Source organism: Sturnus vulgaris, chromosome 2 (assembly GCF_052056855.1).
Source record: "Sturnus vulgaris isolate bStuVul1 chromosome 2, bStuVul1.hap1, whole genome shotgun sequence".
NCBI classification, from domain to species: Eukaryota; Metazoa; Chordata; class Aves; order Passeriformes; family Sturnidae; genus Sturnus; species Sturnus vulgaris.
In genome coordinates, this window is record NC_142244.1 from 57,897,862 (window position 1) to 57,919,248 (window position 21,387).

The window sequence follows — 21,387 nt, forward strand, 5'->3', positions numbered from 1 at the left end:
TGCACGAGCACAATTAAGTCTCTGCCTATTCCACTGCACTCCCTAGCCGTGGCTGCATTGCCAGGGCAAGGAGAAGGAAAGGACTAGGCAGTAGAAAGCAGACAGCTGTCCATGTTGCCTTGGAGAGGGACAGAAGTTTGAGAAGTAGGGAGAGAAGGGTGGCTGCTCCAGTGAAAGATGGGTGGTATTGGCCTGGTTGGGTGGGAGTAGTACTGCTGTCAAGAGGAAGGGAGGTAACAGGCTCCTGGGCACAAGGAGAATGAAAGATCAGGCTACAGAAATCTCCTATAACTGATAGGCACACCTGTCAACTTTGGGTGTCCTATTGATGCTGCAGGCTTTTAGCTCAAGTGAAACCAGCATTATTGCCCTGAAATATAGCAGAAGTACTTCAAGTCTAAATAATTCAGATGTCAAAACGAGTATGAGAAAGAAAATAATTTAGCAAAAGGACTGCTTTGTTTTCGAGGCTGCTATTTCTTTCTATTTATGCACCCATACAGACACTAACAAATCAGTGAACTGGATGCACAACGAGACACCATCACTGATTACATCTTTCCCTGAACAAAAGCAAGGAAATAGAGGAGGGAAAAAAGGCAAGCAAAAGTTATTCAAAAGGCAGAACTATTTGATGAGATTTTATCTGCTATGCAGTTCAAACAGAATTCCCAAACTATTTACAATCAGAATGTTGAGGGTTGTTGGGCATTGCAAAGGAATTTTAAATAACTCCTGTTGGCAAAGCTTTTTTCTCAGAGTTGCCAAATCTCATTGCTTTATCACAAATCTCATTATGTTGAATTGCTTATTTAAATCACAATTCAAAGAATTACTGACTAATGAGTTTCTTGTCCTTTTTCTCTTCTTTAAATAAATGTAAATTTCTCAGGAACATACTTATTGCAGAAGGTAACAGATAATCAGAGTAAATACCAGAGCAGTCAGGGATGTTATTGTTCATGTAGGCCTTTCTCTAATCAGGGAAAAGGAAAATTGCTGCTTACTGGCAGCTGCCTGCTGACAGCAGGAAGAGGTCTGGGGTTCCCTGTTGTTCTGTGGCAGTGCTTGCCCTGGTTAATAAACCCTGGCCCCAGATTAGCTCTCACTCTGCACTTCCTCCCTGGCCTCTCAGGGTTTTTCCTTCATTACCGAAACTTTCATGAATATAAAAAAATTCCACTGGCTTCACTGTGACTCCACCCAGAGGCAGAGGCCCACTTCACCCGCCCATACAGAGCAGCATTAAAAAACCCCACAATACAGCCATACTTTTTAATTATAACTCAACTGCTGGCAGGGCTGGGGACAGGATTTGTGCCTATAACCTTCCCCAGCCACTGTGTGTAGAGATCCATGATGGACACCAAGCTGCCTTCAGCCTTCTTGGACACACAGGTCTGCATGGGCAGTGTCAGGAGGTCAGTGATGCCTCCGGTCATGTATGGGAGAGTCAGCCCAGGTAAAACCCTGGTCTTGGTCTGATTTAAAGCCCAGGTTTTTGTTATGCTTTCAGTATCAGACACTTAACCTCTGGCTGTCAATAAAATGCCATATATGAATGTCTAAAGGGAAGGTGTCAGAGGATGGAGCCTGGTGCTCCTCAGTGGTGTCAAGCAATAGGACAAGAGGCAGTGGGCAAAAACTGATGCACAGGAAGCTCCACCTGAAAGAGAGGAAGAACTTCTTTAATGTGTGGGTGACCATGAGCTAGAACAGATTGCCCAGAGAGGTTGTGGAGTCTCTCTCCGTGGAGATATCAAGAACCCTCTGGATCCTGTGCAGTGTGCTCTAGGACAACCCTGCTTGAGCAGGGAGGTTGGACCAGATGGACCCTTTGTGGTCCCAACCCGACCCTTTCTGTGATTCTGTGATTTCATCCATCTCATCTAGGGCAGCTGAAGGATTTTTGGGTACCAAGACTCTCAAAGAATGAGTTAAACCCCCGACGATGTAATTCAGTTGCACACACTTCACCTGCATCCTATTTTGTGTGTCTTTAGCATCCATCAGTGTTATCTGGAGGCTCTCTGTGGAGACCTGGGGACTCCACAAATGCATTCCAGTTGGAATGGTAGTAGCCAGGTGGGGCAACGTTTAAGTTGCACATCAGGAAGATTTTCTTCACAGAAAGAGTGGTTAAACATTAGAATGGTCTGCCCAGGGAAGTGGTGGAGTCACCATCCCTGGAGGTGCTTAAGGAAAGCCTGGACGTGGCCCTTAGCGCCGTGGTCTAGTTCACACGGTGCTGTTCAGACTCCATGATCTCAGAGGTCTTTTCCAACCTGAATGACCCTGTGATGAAACGAGCACAGATCCTGGCGCAGCGGCCAGGCCTCAAAACAGAGCGCAGCCAGACGCGCCTGTGGCCCCGCCGAGGCAGAAGCGACCTCCCCTGCCCTCCTTTCCCCAGCTCGCGGGGACGAGCCCCGCCAGGCCCCGCCAGGCCCCGGGAGCCGGCGGCGAGGGATCCGCCCCCCCCCGCCCCGCGCATGCGCGCTCCGCCGCCGCCTGCCGTCCGTCCCTCGGCCGCCGGGGGCGCTGCCGCGCGCCTGCCGCGCCTCCCGGGGGGCGGTTCCCGCTCGGGTCCGCGCCCGGATCGCGATGGCGGCGGCGGCGGCGGGAGCCGGGGCCGGGGCAACGGCGGGCGGCGGAGGCGGGGAGCGGAGCAGCACCCGCGACCGGCTCCTGGCGGCGCTGGAGGATCTCGAGCTCTTGGCCAGGTACGGCGCTCGGCTCCCCGTCGGCCCCGGGTGGCGGCGGGGCACCGGGGGCGGGGTGAGGGCTCCCGGCGCGGTGCGTGCGCGGAGCCTCCGGCGGGGGCGGCGGGCGGAGCGGGAGCCCCTGAGGTTGGGGTGGGAGGGGCCCGGCCCGACCCGACGGGACCGTTGGCCCGAGCCGGCTCGGGTGCGCGTTTTCCTGCTCTCCCGCCGTCCTCGGGCCGGCTCTGCGGGAGAGCGGCTGGTGCTGCCCCGGGTTCGGCCCGGCCCTGCGCAGTGCTCCCCGGGGCTCATCCCACTGGAAAAGCATCGGTCGTGCCTCGCCTCCCATTTGCAGAGAGAAGGAGCGCTTCGTTTTTTCTCCCACTTGCCTTTCTCACTTGGTTCACACCTGTGTTTCCTGTGAAGTGCACATTCACACGCCGATTTTAGGCATTTTATTAGTCACTGAAAATTATGCATAAGTAAGAAATAGGTAGATGGTGTCGCATGACATAAGCTGTTCTGGCCATTGCCTGTATTAGTGCTACATTCACCCCAAGCAGGCTGCAGAGCTCGTCTTCAGAGTGATAGACATGCTCAGGTACTTAGTCCATGGTCGGTCTTGAGACCAGGCTGGTAATCCCCATCCAAGTTGTCAACCGTGTCGTGGAGGCACAGCTGGCAGTGAAGTTTAGATAGTTCCTAATTATTTTCCACACCTTAGGGAGAGCAGGAGCTTAGGAAAGCATTTTCAGAGGGAATAATCTGTGTTATTCATGTGGCTCACTCGCTCAATGATTACCAAGAGTAGGATAAGCTATTGGTGAGTTGCTCTTCTTGTGCCTGGTTAAGTTTTATCCTCAGTCACAGATTTTACAGTGACATAAGGGTTGCTGGAGAACATCTGTTTATGGAAAAATGAAAACAAACTTGTTTTTTATCTAAATTACTATTTTTTTTTTTAATGCTGGAACTAGCGTTCTACCACAGTGAACCCAGAGCCACGCTCAGAACATTTAGTGAATCTTCCTGTTGATCAGCAAAGTGTTGCAGCACCCTGGGGCTAGGCCTTTCTCAGTCACTATACTGGTTTGGTGGTAGGGGCAAAAATTAAGCCACATGAGTAATCTGTAGCCTTTCCATTAGCTTTGAATCGACATCTGTGCATTATCTGGCTTACACAGGGTAGAATTATACCACTTAATGACATTGCCCTTGATGGTGGTAGCTGACCTACTTAAAATGGATTTTATTTGGTGCTGCTCAGTGTTGGTCAGGTAGAATAAAGTTTTTGTGAGTGACAAGTTTCTTTATTCTCTAATTGTTTAAAATGATAGTAGTGTTCAGGAGTGACCAAGAAACATATACCAAGATTAGAGCTTTACTGGGATGTTTCTTTAGATATTTCTGGCTCCACTGCTGTATTACTCACACACCCCACTGAGCTCTTACACTGGACCAAGTAAAGAATCAGTACTTCTCTAAGGACACTGTCTCCAGATAGACAGTTACTCCTGCATGGGGTTGAAGTGCCATTCATAGCCTTAGAAGCCAAATAACTTTGCTGAATTTGCAGAAAATTTGCATTGTGGTACCCAGAGGTTCTTGCTGGCTTTTCAGAACAGTGGCAGAGTATCTGGATATCAGGAAGAGTGATCAAGAGGTCTGTTTGAGAGGCACTTCTAGCCTAGCACCAGAATATTACCATGTTTTTTTTATATTTTTTTGTGTGCTTGATGCACAGCTAATTGTGGAAATAGTTGTTGAAAAAGTAGTTCCATAACAGACTCTGTTGGTATTTGAAAGTGTAGACTTAATTGCTCTAAACTGTAAGTGTATCAGGGAAAAAATGGAGAAAAGTAAAACAGTGAAGATCCTCTTGTGACAAACAAAGGTAGTAGACGAAGGGTATGAGTGCACTTCGTTATCCTGTTTCTTCTCTCAGCTTCTGCTTATGTCTTTTATGGTTTAACAGCAACTTAGCACCTTCCTTGAGTTCAAATACATGAGGGCTTCATGAGCTGAAATAACAAAGAAAAAATGTGCTTTCTCGATTGAAAAATCCCTACCCACACTGTACTATAAAAAGTAAAATACTCAGGTCCATAGATACCTTCATAATGATACCAGTACTCTGGTAATTTTGGGATGACTTGATGTGGCAATGCCTTAGAAAATTGTGCAAACTGAGTTCTCCTTTCAGGGAACTAATTGAAATTTTGGCAATTTCAAGAAACCAAAAGCTTCCACAACCAGGAGAGGAGAGCCAGGTAAGCTGACTTTCTGAATTGTATTTCTTTGTGTAAGCATAATGCTTTACTTCTAATTTTTTTCCATTCTTTTGTTTGTTCTTACTTTCTGCCTTTGTCTTTGCCTATATTCAAGCTAATGGTCGTCATGGGGCTTTGGCCCTGCTACGAAGGCATTATTGGTTCTCCTGTTGCTTATTCATTTTTTATGTGCCTCATAGGTTGTTTCTGCAAACAGAAAGAAATTTTATTTAATTTTTCATTCAAACAAAAATACTCTTATGGAATGCCGTTTTCTCTGCTTTGTACCATGACTGAGGGTGTGTTGTTATTCTAGCCAAATTAAAAGTTCTACAAAACTGTTGTTCAATAGATCCTGGAACTGCTGATTCAGAGGGATGGAGAGTTTCAAGAGCTAATGAAGTTGGCAGTTGATCAGGGGAAAATCCATCATGAAATGCAGCTTTTAGAAAAGGTAGTAGAAAAGCGGGATAATGATATTCAGCAGCTGCAGAAACAGCTAAAAGAAGCAGAGCACATACTGGTAAGTTCATAATGATGTGTTTGCTTTTAAGCATCTTCTGGTAGAATAGGTAGTTCTGGGCAAAGTGGTGTTGTTAGTTTGAGAAGATTTAAATATTTAAAACTTCATAAGAGCTTAGTGGTTTGGGTTTTTTCTCAGTAGTCAAACACTGTTTAGTTATCATGGTATTAAGTTTTTTTTTAAATGCTAATTTTCTTCTAAACCTACTTAATTTCTGTGTATTTTGAAAATGTTCATGAAAGTTTCTCTTTTAAAGTGCAGTTAAAGGATTTATTCAGAGAGCTGACTTTATGTAGACATTTATAAATTGAAGATGCATTGAAGATTTTGTTTACTTTGTGGGTTTTTATTTTTTACAACTAGGCAACAGCTGTTTATCAAGCAAAGGAAAAACTGAAATCAATTGAAAAAGCACGAAAAGGTGAGTATCCATGATTGTACATACTACGTAAATGCAATTCTAAAGAAAATTGTTAGTGAGCTCAAATTGGGCCTTTTTAATTTTTTTAATTCTGCTGTCACAGATTTCAGAAGCTTTGTGTCTAAACAAATTTCCATTTCATTATGAAGCTCTAACAATTTCCTCAGAATAAAAGCAGGATTTAATTTTTTTTTGTGGCAAACATATTTTAATATGAAAGTGTCTCAGTAATCTTCTTGGACTGATAATAGTATATCTGATTACCTAAGTACCTTACCAAATTGCCTCAGGAGGTTTGCTAAGAAAAGGAAGAGAATGTTTGTGTGTATATGCTCTGTATTTGAAAGACTGACTAGCTAGTGATACTAGATTGTAATGGTAGCAATTCCTGCCGTTCTGTGGCACTTACCAAGCTAAACAAACTTTTTTTTTGAGGGGGGATGCATCTTCTTCAGTTTTTTTTTTCCAGTTTCTTTTATCATTTTGTTATGCCTCTTTAACCTAGAAAATCAAGGAATTTACTAAAGTTTCTGTTAATCTAGTACAGGCGCATATTTGGATGGACTCCTCTGGGTAAAGTCTATAATTATTAAATGAACAAAAAAACCTTCTTTGCTACAGAAAATTCTATAGTAAAGCAGGAGCTGAAGTTTTAGCAGGGTTTTTTTTGTGCTTGTCAAGTACACTTGTTTAAGAGATTGTGTTTTTCAGGAGGTTGGAGAACCATTGATATTGCATTTGCACTTGTGTGTGTAAAATCAGTTTACTGCAAAGTTCATCTTTGCATAGTCAGAGAATCTTATAAACAGTCATTGCATTTGAATCAGGCTCTTCATGTTTGGCAAAATCACATTCCCAGTCTTTTAGATATTGGTGACCAATATTCTGAAATTATCAAATGATGCAATCTCTTGAGAATGCAGCAACATTTTTTTTCCATTCTTCCAGGTGCCATTTCCTCTGAAGAAATAATTAAATATGCCCATAGGATCAGTGCTAGCAATGCTGTTTGTGCCCCTCTGACTTGGGTACCAGGTAACTATTGTGTTTATGCAGTAGATTTTTTTTTTTATAACAAGTCATGGTTAATATCTGGTCTTACAATATTTTTATACAGCGATAATCTCCGGGGTTTATTGGAATAACATTGTTTTTGGCTATCTAATATTTCAACAAAAATGGATATCTGAAGTCCTGTGGACTTCACATACTTCACATACGTCTCCAAAAGGTTATGAAACTGTCTGCTTTCATTAACAGACTGGTCTTCATTAACAGACTGGCCTCCTCTATTCTTCTTTGTTTGCCTTTTTCCCCTGAACATTTACCCTGATTATAAGTCAAAGCCAAGTATGCTAAAGGCTTTTCTATGTGATTGGTTATGTTTCCTCTTGCCCCTTACAATATTCTTTCAGAGAATGTTAGTAAACAGTGGAGTCAGAAGCAGAACTTTTACTATGACATGCTTCAGTTTTGGGTAATACCCTCTTTGTCCAAAATGCAAATGTGTTTGATCCGATTCCTGTCCTTGCTGTTTAGCTGAGGAGAGCAAAGATATCTTTTAAACATTATGGGTTTTTTTTTTGTTTTAGTTGCTTTGGGTTATCTGGAGGTTTTTAAATATGCTTTTCCTGCCAAGTCTGAATGAACAAAGAAAGTCTAAGTGAAAGACAGACTTGGATTTTAATAAAACAGGTGTGATGCTTGTTGCTCACCCAAGCAACCAGAATATGAGGTTTTTTGGTCATTAGACTCTGAAGCTAAAACTAATGCCTAAAAGACTATTGTTAAATATTTCAAAGCATTCTTTATCTTTTTTTTTTTTCTTAAAGGGGACCCACGTAGGCCATATCCTACAGATCTGGAAATGAGAAGTGGTCTCTTGGGTCAGATGAACAACCCATCTACCAATGGAGTCAATGGACACTTACCAGGGGACGCACTTGCAGCAGGCAGACTTCCAGGTAAGTGAAACTCAGTTTTGTTTTGTTTTTCTTTATTGCTTATAGATTCACAGCACTTATTCATCTCCCTTAGCAAGGCCAAATCAGAGGTAAAGCAATGAAAATTGTGGTTAATGTTCTTCCCTAGCAGTGAAAACTTAGTAAAGAAAGGTAATTAGAAATTGCATAATTTTTTAAAATTTCATGCCAGACTGCACACACTACAGCTAAGTCAATATAAACAAAACTCAATTACCTTCATATGTTTTAAATAAATAATTAAGTGATTTTCAGACATTTTAGAAAGAAGCACTTTCAGAGTAGCTTTTGCTTAGTGGTGATGCAATAAGGAATTGTGAAAGCTGCATTTGGAAGAAAGGTGGTTTATTGTCATTCCCTACCTTTCTTTGAGTCTATGCTTAGAAGTTCTGGATTTAAAAGACATGGCAGGGGACAACTGCAGAGATAGTACATTGACTGTGAGAATCAAGGTTTAATCCCTTAATTGCTTTGTGAAATGAGCACTTCCATTGACTTCAGTGGGATTCATTCCTTCATGTAAAAATTGACTTTAGCAGTAAATTACAGTAATTGAATCAAGAGTTCAGTTGCTTTGTACCTGTGCAGTATTGGTCTACCGTGGTTAAACTAAATGGTGGAAAAAGTCTTAGTTTGGCTTCATATGAGATCTGTAACAGTTCTTACATATCTCTTAAGCCACTAACAGGCATTATAGAAAGCTTTTTTCAAAAATCGTGCTGATTTGTTAAAAAACCCCTCTTGCGACTCCATTGGAGAAATAGTAAATTTGGATTTTCTGTTTCTGATCATCTGTCTAACTCTGTTGTCACGTCTTAGGAAGTGACTTGAAATTCTGTATCATCTCACTTTGTAAATCTCTGGCCTCAGATAGAATGGGTTAGTGAACTGAATGGGAGTAGAGCCCTGACATCTGTCCATAGCAACCCACTAGAGAAATGCTGAGGATTGGCCCACATATCTTTGCTGTTCTTTTGAAATATGGTCAGAGGAAATGTTAAGGTTGTGTCTTCCTGTTAGAGTTTGAGCATGTTTTTGTGTGTGCTTTGGTAGAGCCCATTCTGGCTGGCTCCTTTGCCTTAGAGGATGCAGACTTGATCCATTTACTTTTGGGTGCTGTCTCTAAGAACTGAAAGAAATTTTCAGGAATTTTCGGAATTTTCCTTGAGAAGCTGGAAAATGTGAGATTTAAACTCCTCCAGTAGAGTTGTTAATTGAGTTTTGGGCTCCTCTGTCAAGTTAAACTCTCACATAACTAGACTGTCAAGGTAAGAGGGAAACATTGATTTACAAGAAAGCTGAAGCTGCATTTTAAGTAGGGATGCTGAATCTGTTGGTGCGTGGAGGCATGTCCTGAGAATGGTTATTATGGGACCTAGTCCTTTTGGAGACTCCTGCAGAGATGTCCAGTTACTGAGTCCTTAGTGAATGTGTAGGTTTTCTGGACTGCTTGGTAGCCTCCAAACTTTGAGGCTGCTTAGCACACACATTCAGCCTGATTTAATAACAGACTGGTTCTAGCATTGAAGCTGTGTAAACAATGTAAAACACTGGCTTCCATTCTGAGCTTGTTCAGATAAAGGCTCTGAACTTTTATGGTCTGCCTGAATATTTTTCTTAATCTAATATTTTAATCTAATTTTGCATACTGACAGACCGTGCTAATTTTCCTTACTCCCAGTAGTTGTGAATGCTAAGTCAGTTCAAACAGTGCTTTGAAGGTGAAAAGCTCTGTATTGACTATGTGAGTTATCAAGAGCCACCTGCATAAATGGGCCTCTCTGGCAGAGCAGACGTTTACACTTAGAGAATTGCTCCATCATGAGATGTTTTTCAGCTGTTACTGGAGGGATTAATATGTCCAAAATTCAAAAAGGATTTCAAGATTTGATTTTAAATTGAAGTTCTGGTTGAGCTGTCTTGTTGAATTTGTCAATATACAAAACTGAAAGTTTTCTTGATTGTGCCTCTTTTTTTTTTTTTTCAGATGTGCTTGCTCCTCAGTATCCTTGGCAGTCAAGTGATATGTCAATGAACATGCTACCTCCTAATCATAGTAATGACTTCATGCTGGAGCCTCCAGGACACAATAAAGAGAATGAAGATGATGTAGAAGTTATGTCAACAGACTCCTCAAGCAGCAGCAGTGACTCAGACTAGGTATGAGGGGGACAGTTTCCCTAGTAGACCTTTCCTGTGGAGAAGGTAGGTTAGATGCTGTTTGTCACAAACTGCAATATCCTTTTGTTACACCAGCAGCCCTGTGTAGGGAGAAGAAAACAGCTGGCTCAGAAATAGGGTGACTAATTTGGACTATCGACTTGTTTTTTCCTATTAGATGTTCTGGGAGCCGGGAGAAATATCTGGGAGCTGTCTGCTGGGAGAAAGATGTCAGATTTTCAGTGATTGTGTAAATGTATGTTTGCAAGAGATGTGTAAATATATATTTATATATATGTATTTACTATATGTTAGATAACATAAGTTCTTGGGAAAAAAGGTGTAAGGGGAATCCCCTTCTATGTTTATTAGTAAGATTACTCTTTTGATGATAGCCTTTTCTATGCCACAAGAATGAAACATGAAGTTTGTAATTTTAGTATCTTTTTTGTTACTGCCTAAATCCATGTTCTTGATCATCTGTGTATCAAGAACAAAAATACGGCAATAAGGTGTAATAAAAGAGTTTGTAATTACTGTAATATATAATGAATGATTTGTCATAAATAAACTCAGCTTTGATCTAACTTCAATTTTCCAAACTTGAATCTTAGATGAGTTGCCATGTAACTTCAATACTCAGCATATTTTATCCCAATATGTGGTTGAATTCTGATTGAGTTTCAGAAGTTTGTACTCCATTTTCCCTGTGCAAAATGCCCACTCAGCATTAGAAGCAGCTGAAGAGGAATCAGAAGTGGAAAACCTGTCCTTCCTTTTCAGGTGAGCCCTTCCAGGTACATACAAAGCTGGGCAGACCCTGAGGCAGCGAGTGCCCAGCCACAAAGCTGCCTCAAGTACTTGGTTAAGTGTCCTGAGACCTGGAGGTGACACACTTCGGGATATGCTGCAGATCTAGCTCCTTTCAGATGAAAGAAAGTGCTCAAGGATTTTTTTTGTTCTTGTCACCTCTATTTTTTTCACTTCTTTGAATCTGCTAATTTGTTTACTTTGGCAGTTGCATTTCCTGCATCAACTGCAATGTTATTTTGTCTTTTCAAAAGCCCTTCCCTTGGCTTTCCTTTCCTTGTTCTGTTTTGCTTAAGGAGTTTGCTTTTCTCTTAGGTAACTCTGATAAAATTTCAAAAGTCATGTGAACTGTTGCTCCTGACAGTTACAGGTTTCTGTCCTGCAGCATGGCTTCCTGCAGCACAGATCACAGTTCTCTTCCCTTTTCCATTTTGTAGATTCCTCACAGGAAGTATCTGATGAATCAGGTAATTCCTCCTTTGCTCAAGTAATCTTTCAAACATTGCTGTCAGTAATGTTGCCACCTGTGACCAACATGTACAAATTCCGTAAGGATGTAGAAAGGAGAAGGACTTCAGTCACATTCAGTTATGTAATATGGGGCAGTGGATTTTGTTTGCAGAGACATGGGGAATTTGGTTTTATCTCAGCTGTTCCTTATAGAAGTATTTTCAGAGTTATTAAACTGTCACCTCTTTCACAGTCTAAAGTTATTCATATACATACATATTGTAACCTTTATTCAGTATCATGTTTTCCTCTTGTGTGCTTATCTCCAATGTCTTCCTTCTTTAATTCACATTAATCCCAGTAGATGTGTCCTGTCTCAGTCATCCTAGTTAACCTTGCCTACCCCTTTTCTAGCTCACATTAGGTTTTGTCTTAAAACATGTGTGATCAGAATCATACACAGTATTGCAAGGTGGAGTTTCTTAATGCTTTGTACAATGGAATTGTTATTTTCTTTCTAAATGCCTCTCTCTTAACACATCACACAGACACAGTTCACCAGTCTCTTTTATCTTCTAACTTACAAGGACATTCTTAAAACAAAATACAGAAATATCTAATTAATACTCATGGGAAGTGTAGTGTTAACAGTCTACCCAAAACTCTTCTATGTATCATGTAATTCACCAGCTGAAACACTGTGGAGATGGGTGATTTGTTTTCCAACATTAGAGGGAACTGAAGCAATGACCACTTCTTTTTCTGGGTTGTTAGTTACTCTATTAAAGAATTAAATGGGACCAATATATTACATTTAAGAAAGAGGTAAAGCAACAACTCTGCCCACAGTTCACTTAGCATAAAATCAAACTCTGGGAATTAGATGCATCCTAATCAGTTTCCTTGCATAGGTGCTCCAAGCTATGTACAGTTCATGATGATGTTTCTCAATGCTGGGTAATTAATGCCATTTTAGGTGGATTCTGTCAGTTACAAACAGTTTAGTGAACCATGATATGGTAACTGACTGTTCTGTTATTCAGTGGCTTCGATATGTACATAATAGATTTAGCAAAAGTACCAAAAATCAAAATAAAGACTTAGTTGAAAGGACTGAATCCTAGCAGCTGAAGTCAACTGAGAACCACATTTTCTGGAGGAGTGGGAAATATAAATGTGTGATACATACAAACAAAATTATTTAAGTTGGGGATTGCTGACAGCTGGTTGCAGTAGTGCACTGTAGTCTTTTAATCGGTCAATTTAGAAAGGATACAGAAATGCTGACATATGGAGATACTGTTTGTGTCCTCATTTCAGTGTCTGCTTGTGTACAAGAGACAGAATGAATATAAACATGAACAAAATATGCCAAGAAAGTATTTATTGCATGACAGAGCATTTTACAGCGGTCCCTTTTCTCTCATCAGGACCTAGATGTTGTTTAAAGTTTAAAATTGTACTAAATAATTTTTTTCTTCATTATTCTTTGTGACAGATGGGTAGGACATCTGTCAACTCTTCCTACAGCTTCTTTGTTGACAGCTGAACGGAATAATTTTCAGTGTACATAAGGTTGCTTTCAGGAACCAAATTTCCACTTTTGAATAGAAAAATAAGCTTTTTACAAAGGTACAATAGCAAAGGACTTTTTGGTGATATTTCCTGTTTCAAGACTGCTAGGTAATGTTGCTTCTTTCTTCACTTCAGAGAATGGGTGTCTGTCCTATGGGAAGTTGCACATAATTAATACTTCAAACTCTAAGCAGGAGGATTGCCAGGGGCAGTAGCATCCTTATGCCTCATCACTCTGTCTATTTCTCAGCAAGAAGGGCCATCTCCATTTAAAAAAATGTATGTTCAAAGTAAGGAAGAGCTTTAAACCCCTCAAGCTGATTTTTTTTAAAAACTGAGAATTCAATTCAGGCGATTTAAGTCTCTCAGTATTGTGCCTGTGTTTTATTCAAAAGAAATTAAAGATATCTTACATTTTTGTACAATGCGTATATCTAAAGGAACCAGACAAGAGATGTGTTATAAAAGAACCCTGAGAAGAAAAAAATGAGCCAATTAGTGATTTCTTTAAAAGTTGTATCCTAAAATTAATTGCTGATACCTTAGTGACTACAGCTGGAAAAGAATCAAAATTGGTTTTTTGCAGATTCTAGAAAAATTAAAATATGAACTCCCTGTTTTTGTATGTACTGTTGGGTACTGTGAATTTCATTCACTAACAACTCTGTCATTTAATCAGTCAAACTGAAAATTCACAATTTTAACAAATCTCAGTAGCCAGCCATACAGAATTACACCCATCTCTGCTGTTTAATACTGACAACTCTTATTAGCCACAAAGTATGATTTTTGCCATGGAGCTACACATATAAATGAGATTTGTGTCAGCCTAGTAGGGTAGGTACCTCTCCATTCCAAGAGTTCAGTAACAAATTGAGATCAATTGCAGAGATCTGAGACATTCCTGCAGATAAATTCAGTGTAACTGAGGCTCTAAACAGAACTTTGTTATGTAAGCAACTGGCAAGAAGGGTCAGGGAATTTTCATTCCCTGCAATGAATCATGACAATCTTTTCACATTTATAATACTCTTTTGATTTTCGAGTGTATACTGCTGTCTGCAGGAAAAAAAGGCACTCTCTATTAAATGTAACTTTTGTTCATGACAGTAGTTTCATAACTGAAGCTAAAATAAAAGGCTAAATTTTAAAATTAGTCTAGTAATTACAGGAAAGCAGGTTTAAATGTTTTGTTGCAACTGCTTTTAAGTAAGTAAGTTTCCCTGGTTAGTGCCGACTTCCAAATGGCTGTTCATCAATATAAAGATTAACTAGATACAACACTGAGTTTTCTGTAAAAGCAAACATTAATTGTTAACTACTAAACCAAGAAATGGGTCTGGAACGAGACACAACTGTTGCGAGAAATATGGGAAGAGCACTGAAACAGTTGGCATGTTCTTCTTTGGGAAAGATAGTATTTTCACATGGGCAGGGTGAGCACTTTCTATCTTTGTTTCTTCTATGCCAAAAAAGTAAGTCTGCCCTTTAGATTTATATCCTTTATGTTTACATAACATACAGTTTGTTTTTACTCTAATTGGTGACTTCCTGTGTACCCCTTTAGATGATCCAGTTCTTCTGAAAAGGGATTGTAACCTTGCTCTCTTAGACAGCGTAAGGCCCAGAACAGTTGATCTGCTGGAGGAAATTCATCCCATTTGACCCATTCCCAGCCTGTAGGGGAAACAAAAAAAAAAAAGAAAAATAAGAAAATAATTAAAATCAGAGTATAGAGTTAAGACAGGTAAGACAGGACCCAAGGAAACAGCATGAAGCTGTGGCAGGGGAGGTTTAGGCTCGGTGTTAGGAAAAGGTGGTGGGGCACTGGAGTAGGCTCCGTAGTGCAGCCCGACAGAACTCAAGGAGTGTTTGGAGAACCTTCTCAGACACAATGTGGGATTGATGAGGTTTCCCCATGCAGGGCCAGGAATGGGATTTAATGATGCTTGGGGGTCCCTTCCAACTCAGGATATTCTTTGTTACGCAATTCTTCCTCTGCGAGTCTAGATGGATCATATAGAAACGACAAGTTCTCTGTTGCATACAGAGTCATACTGCCTGAGCAGCTTTTTTGTTTCCCAGAGAAGCTGTGGATGCCTCATAGCTGGGAGCGTTCAAGGCCAGGCTGGCTGGAGCTCGGAGCCAGCTGATCTAGTGGGAGCTGTCCCTGCCCGTGGCACGGGAACTGGATGGTCACTCACCCTCGTTCTTGTCGGGCTCCTGGTTGCGCGGCTCGGCGCCCGGCTCGGCCTCGCCCTTCATGAGCACAGTGACATAGTGGTAGCGCTGGGACGCGCACACCGCGTTCACGGCCGACGCGAACCGCACGTGGCGCAGCCGCAGCGCCGCCTCCTCCAGCGTCTCCCGCGCCGCGCACTCCGCCAGGCTCTCCCTGCGGGCGGGCAAGGCAAGGCAGGGGAGGGGAGGGGAAGGCACGGCCGCCTCAGGCAGGGCACGGTGGGCAAGGCAAGGGCAGGGCGGGGAGGGAGGGCGCGGGGCTCCTACCCGAACTCCAGGTGGCCTCCGGGGAGCTGGTAGGTGCCGGCGCCCAGAGAGCCTTTCCGCTTGCCCAGCAGGACGCAGTTGGGGTGCGCGGCGCTGGTGACCACCACCCCCACGCCGACCCCGGGCCGCCGCGGCTGAGCCGCCTGCTCGCCCATGGCAGCCCCGGGCGCTCGGCGAGGCTCCGTCCCGCCAATCAGGGTTTGGGATCCCGGGTTTTGGGAGGTCCTTGGCCGGGGCGGTGTGCGGAGCGCGCAGGATGCGCGTGGTGCTGACGTCGGTGGCGAGGTTCCAAGGCAGGCTGCAGGGGGAGAGGTGCCCTGTCCTCCTGTTTGCCTGGCGTTCCTTGCCTCTGAATGCGCAGGGACTGGTGGGGTCACCGGAATACAAAAGGCATTTGTGCAAATGAGGGCAGCTGGAAAAAAGTAAGATACGACTCGGTTTTTGAAGGTCAGGGAGCCAGTCGGTCCTTGACTGAAGATTTGTTCAGAATTTACAAAGTGGGCCTTCTTTGGTTCAGACTTTTCTGGTCTGTGAAGAATCTGACGCTGAAGTGTCAAGTTGGAATTATTTAAAAAGGAAGCTACAAGCTTTAGCTGAGCAGAGCTCCCCAGGAGGAATAACAGCTCCTGACTGAAAGAGAATAAAAGTTTCTGCTGGCAAATCTTTACCTTCATTCTCACATTTTTATAAATTACAGAGATACGTAAAATACAAGATACAAGGTTTCATTTTCTTTATAAACAACTGTAAAGTTAGTCAGATTTTCCCCTTCTTTAGCCTATTGATCACAGTACAGAACGTTTTTTATTTGCAGACCTTTCAAATTGGTTTTGGGTTTTTGTTTGCTTTTGCTTGTTTTTGTTTGGTTTGGTTTTAGTTTTTTTTTTTTTTTTTGTAAAGTTTTAAAATACACATGTACAGATGTTTTTATTTACACATCAAGGTCAGAGGGCCAAACTGGCTGAAGCTTAATCACATTTTGTGGGATCAGTTTTCTGGGGTTTAACTGCCTGAAGTGGCTCAATACAGCATCAGATAGCATTGACATGAAGGGCATGTCTGGAGTGAATGGCTGGGTGTGCTAGAAGCAAGCTTGCCCTTTGACACTGTTTGGCCATGCTGCATAACTGTGATGTCAGCCTATATCCCAGTAGTAAGTAATAACAAAAATAAATCTTGGGCAAATGGCCAAGGTAACAAGATTTTTCATAAACCAAGCTCATTCATTTTTATCTGTCTCCCCAGTACAGCTGGAGTATCCCAATCTCCAGATGAAACACCGGACATATCAGTTATATCACTTCCGTATTTATATTTTATAAAGACAATGATATTACAAAAGCCATATCAAAGTTAGTATGCCAAGATTTTCCCTTCCTCTCTACCATCCTCTTGATCACAACAAAGATGTGAAGTATTACCCTTTTACAACACTTTAAAATGGCTAATTTTTTTAAAGGTTTTGAAATCTGGTTGTATACAGATGTTTAGATTTGTTTCAATTTTTTCACCTTACGTTTGTGATCATTAATATAAAGAATACTTTATGAAAAGAAAGATTTTGTTGTCTGAATCTGTTCTAATTGCTTTCATTCCAGGATTTATTTAGGACATGCCTATGCAGCCAGATTTTGAAGATCAGGAAATAAATATAGGCTGGTTTTCAGAGTTTGGTGATGAACAGACATCCACTGAAGAAAGATATGGGAATAAACCAAGAATGAGAAAGTAGCAAAATCCTCTGCCACAGTAGTATGTTGAAAAGCCTGTAAGATTATGATTTATTTATACTTATAAACTTGTTTATTAATATTTTATCTGAGAAAGTACTTCTGTGAGACATCTAAAACAGTGTATTTAAACCAGCATGTGTCCAGCAGCTACTGGAAAAGAGGCAGATATTTTTCAGGCCTAATCCCTCATTCCTTATGCTAAGGCTTTTATTGATTGAAGTGTTACTGAATGAACTGTATGTCTGAGCTGATCTGGATCAGAAAAACCCTGTTTTCTTTTTCATTAATCTCTTTTCTAGCATGCTGTGGGTGGCACAGGGAAGGGAGTGGACAGAGTTCGATCAGATTAAACACAGCACAAAGCCAAACCTGACTCAGCAAACTGGGACAGAGATTACGATTTTAGTAGGATGTGTTCCCTGATGCAGCTTCCAGCTCAGGTAAATAAATGAGGAAGGCAGTGAGTCAGAGCAGCTGGGAACAAGAATGGTGGGACTAACCATGTTAGAGACAGGCCAGATTTATGTCAGATTAAAATTACTATATGGCTGTTCCCTAAGAAGAGCACACATAAGGAAAACAGGTTAGAAAAGCATAACGCTGTACAACAGTTTATTGAAAAGCAGCTGCACAAGCAGAAAACATCCATCTTTCTGAGAATTTCATACACATGGTTCCCTGGCTGCGGAATTTACTATATACTCGCATTTGCTTAGCAGAAGGATGAACTGGAAGATGTAAGGATTATATTTAAATATTTTACATTGCAAAGCTGGCATTCAGAAGCTGGGTGGAATGGAATGTGACAGCAGTGCATGCCACCAAAGTCCTGCCAGCATCCTGACTGAAACTTGAACTTGAAAGATTTTTCTTCTCTTGCATTCAAACAGCTGGTTGTTATCCTGAACCCTGATACCGAAAATGTAACATTGTTAACTGTTTCCTCACTTTTATTTTAGCAAAATTATTTCCATGACACCACATGCTTTCATTAAATGGCTGTCTTTTATCATAAATAATTGCTTTCTGTAATATTATGGCTTCATAAGCATTATTAGTGGAAATTAGGCAAAGTGTGACACATAGGTTTTATGTTGAAATGTAAATCACCTCTGATCATGTTTGCATATGGAGAGAATAATAGTGTGTGCAAGAGCAGTAGGACAAATTAGAGCTGTACTATAGGTTTGCTGTCTTCATTGTTTGTTAATTATTTCTTTGCCATGTACAGACAGGACTGAGTCATTGGAATGAGTGAAGATGCTGAGACAATTGTGTTTTATTTGTAGCTTTGTCATTAACACTTTAAGTGACCTTGGGCAATTCATAAACGAGTGAAGCTGGATTGTGCTTCAGCTTCGATGAAACTTCTGGGTGTACTCAATCCCAGGGAGCCCTGAATCAGAAGAATATAAAAGTGTCTATTCCTTATCTATCTAGGATAGTACCTGGAGGTCCAGAATGGATGTCTGGAATACAGTAGGCAAGAAATCATGACAGGGTTTTTTGACTACAATTTTACAGCCCTCTGTGGCTCAGTGACTTCTCAAGGCAGAGGTGACTTCTGTGTATTTACTAACCCTCTTCTTGTTTCTCTTCTTTAACCTACCAAGAGTCCTCTTGAGCCCATGTAAATTTTCATCATTTGCAGCATCTGTGGCAAGTTGCTCCACAGTTTAGCGACATGAAAGATCATTTTTGCAATCCTTTTGCTTTCACTGAGCCTTTCACCTACGAGCCTTCCCTGTTTGGGAAGAGATGGTGCATTAGTGTTTTATGTTCATACTGTATTCTGCAGAAAACTGCACCTATCCGGACCTGAGAGTGCACACATTAAATGCCTGTTTGATAGCACAAATATCAGAATCCTTGCAGGAGATACACTGGACTACCTTCAGGGAAGGACCCTGGATTATATTTTCTGTATGATTGGGAGGAGAGATAGAATAATCTGTTCATATTGCAATGGGTGCAGTGAATAGTTTCATGTTGTTAGTTGTGCCTGAGGGTCCCCTTAGCAACCTACAGCTTGTCCAGAGACATCCATGATGGTACTCCTGCAGACAAACAATGCAGAGAGGATTCACCATCTGTGAGACATACAATGTCAGGCAATGTAGACACCACTGAAGGATTCTTCTCACTTTGCTTCAGTCAGTTTTTCTGCTCTGACCTTGGCTGATTCATCAGCTAAACCTGTTTACTCATCTACCATAACAAAAAAGTGGGCTCTTCCCTCCTGTCTTCAGCTAGAAGTGTTCTGGAAATCTCAAGGTGATTTTCTGCACAGGTACTGGGATGCTTTTTAAGGCCCTGATAACTCTCTTCCTGGAAATTTCCTGCCCTCTGAACTCATGGCCTTGGCAAAGGCTTTCACTTCCTCATTCTGATGTTCTTGGCAAGACCCTCTCTCCTGATGTTTTTCAACTATAACGTATCAACCAGTGTAGATTACAAGATCTGGGAAATAAATCAGATTGCACCATTGTCACTACGTGAATGTGATAAATTCATAATAAAGTAAATTAATGTCTATTCATAATGCCTGAGCCTTACAGGATGCTATATTTGGCCTCAAACAGGATACTTTATTGTGTGTCTGTTGTCTGTTAAAACTTCTTGGCTCCTTCTACCTCATTTGTAATGTACCTTTTATAGTTTTAAATACAGCTTTTCAGAGAGGGCCTCGATCCTGTGTTAAAAATCTTTTTCTGACTTTAGCAAGAAATATCACAATTTTAAACTTTGAATAGGATGGAATCTTTTTCTGGAGATTTAGCAAAACGTCTGGATATCTGCCGGAATCCTACAGTGCATTCCTCATGCAGTTTCTGCAGTTGCAGGTCAGATATTGGAAGAGGCTGAGCCTATACCAACCTGAGTGAGTATATACTGGACTCACTAGGAATTTGCCTGGTTGTAGCCAAGATTTTTTGTCTTTTCTTGTGTCTCTAACAAAGTAAAGAAAAGGTGAATGTGTCATTTCCAAGAACTGTTGTTTTTAAGGTTTTAAATTGGGCTTACAGCCACCTTGTGCTGACAGTCCAAGCCAGATGGTGGCACTGGTGATCAGACAGAAAACCAGGCGTTTTTACAGTCCAGTTAGACGAGTTTTCACAGCCAAGAAGGAAATCAGACAATACAGCATCCGGATAATTAAAATTCTCCATACAGCCATGTATCAGACTACAGTTAATAGCAGCAGCTGCCTCAGTATTTCTAGAAGTCCTTCGACATTGCCAACCATGTGACATTTCTTCTTTCGATGTATAAGGTAAAAAACCGTCTTCTTCCTGAAACTGGAAGGATAAGTCTGTCCTAGTGAGAAGAAGATACAGTAGTAGTTGTAATCTGAATGTCTTACAGCTTTTTGCTAAGCCAAGAATTAATTATAAGCCCAGAGAGAGTTGTCCAATTTCCCTGCAGCAAGCAACTGAGTCAGGATATAAGTCTGATTTCCTAACCTGCAGCCACTACTTATCTCTGAACAGTAGCTTTGAGCTTTTAAGCTTAAGGTTTAAAGTTTTGCCAAGATCCATTACATCCTCTAAACGTTGTTGCAAATCCTTTCTAGGGCAGAGGTCGTTTTGGGGAGTGTCCTGGAGTTAAGATTTCTTTGTATGTGGCAATGGCATCCCTGTACTGTCCTGTGATGGAACTGCAGCAGGTCTTGTGACTAGTGAAGAGCCACTGTATGTACAAAGGGCAGAAACAGCACAGAGTTCAAGTGCTATTTCTTCCCTTCCTCTTGGCAAGAAGAAATATTTTATCAGCTATGGTGGGAAATATTGATTGGTCTATCAAAATTTTGCAGCTGCTTACAGGTTCAGTGACACATACTCTTACCTTGTGTGTCTTCACACAGAGCTGCAGAGCTCAGCACTCTGCAGAGCTCACTGCAGTGCTAACAGGTGACAATAACACCAGCTCAGTGGAGGACCGGGAGCAAAATAACCAGTATGACTCCCTCTTTTGCAATATTCGCCCAAGGAGAAGTTATGATAATGCATTTTCAGTTTCAGAAGAAAAAGAGACAACTCATCCAGTTATTTATTGGATAATTCAAGTTACAATACTCAAGAAGAATCACTGCTCCGACATGGTTTTCCTTCACATCAAATCTTGCTTTGATGTTCATACTGTATGAAAGTAACTGCATTTTAACCTTATTATTGATGGAGGACATTCTTGTTCCGATTTCCCAGGCCAATGCTATTTTCCTAATTACCATTTTGTTTTAAAGGAAAAAGCTC

General features: G+C 41.4%; 2 protein-coding genes and 1 long non-coding RNA gene across 4 annotated transcripts; 2 read left to right on the forward strand and 1 right to left on the reverse strand.

The window, feature by feature from the left end:
• The first annotated feature begins 2,587 nt into the window (after positions 1 to 2,587).
• Positions 2,588 to 12,700, forward strand: MED4 (mediator complex subunit 4). Of its 2 annotated transcripts, none has more exons than XM_088159674.1 (8): positions 2,588 to 2,723; positions 4,906 to 4,972; positions 5,325 to 5,495; positions 5,859 to 5,916; positions 6,865 to 6,951; positions 7,749 to 7,880; positions 9,886 to 10,058; positions 10,842 to 12,700. In XM_088159674.1, exons 1-7 carry the CDS (start codon positions 2,605 to 2,607, stop codon positions 10,056 to 10,058), a joined length of 807 nt encoding a protein of 268 aa, XP_088015800.1. In that variant the 5' UTR covers positions 2,588 to 2,604; the 3' UTR covers positions 10,842 to 12,700. The 2 variants fall into 2 exon arrangements, with proteins under 2 accessions (XP_088015800.1, XP_088015799.1); XM_088159673.1 differs by lacking the exon at positions 10,842 to 12,700 and adding an exon at positions 10,237 to 10,645.
• NUDT15 (nudix hydrolase 15) lies at positions 12,688 to 15,613 on the reverse strand. Its single transcript, XM_014868813.2, has 3 exons — positions 15,402 to 15,613; positions 15,098 to 15,288; positions 12,688 to 14,570 (listed from the first exon to the last, which is right to left on the reverse strand). The coding sequence occupies exons 1-3, from the start codon at positions 15,554 to 15,556 to the stop codon at positions 14,425 to 14,427; spliced, it is 492 nt and encodes a 163-aa protein (XP_014724299.1). The 5' UTR covers positions 15,557 to 15,613; the 3' UTR covers positions 12,688 to 14,424.
• Positions 15,554 to 19,676, forward strand: LOC148224802 (uncharacterized). The gene is made up of 2 exons (XR_015801466.1): positions 15,554 to 15,823; positions 17,000 to 19,676. It is a non-coding gene; the product is annotated as an uncharacterized LOC148224802 (long non-coding RNA).
• Positions 19,677 to 21,387: the final 1,711 nt, after the last annotated feature.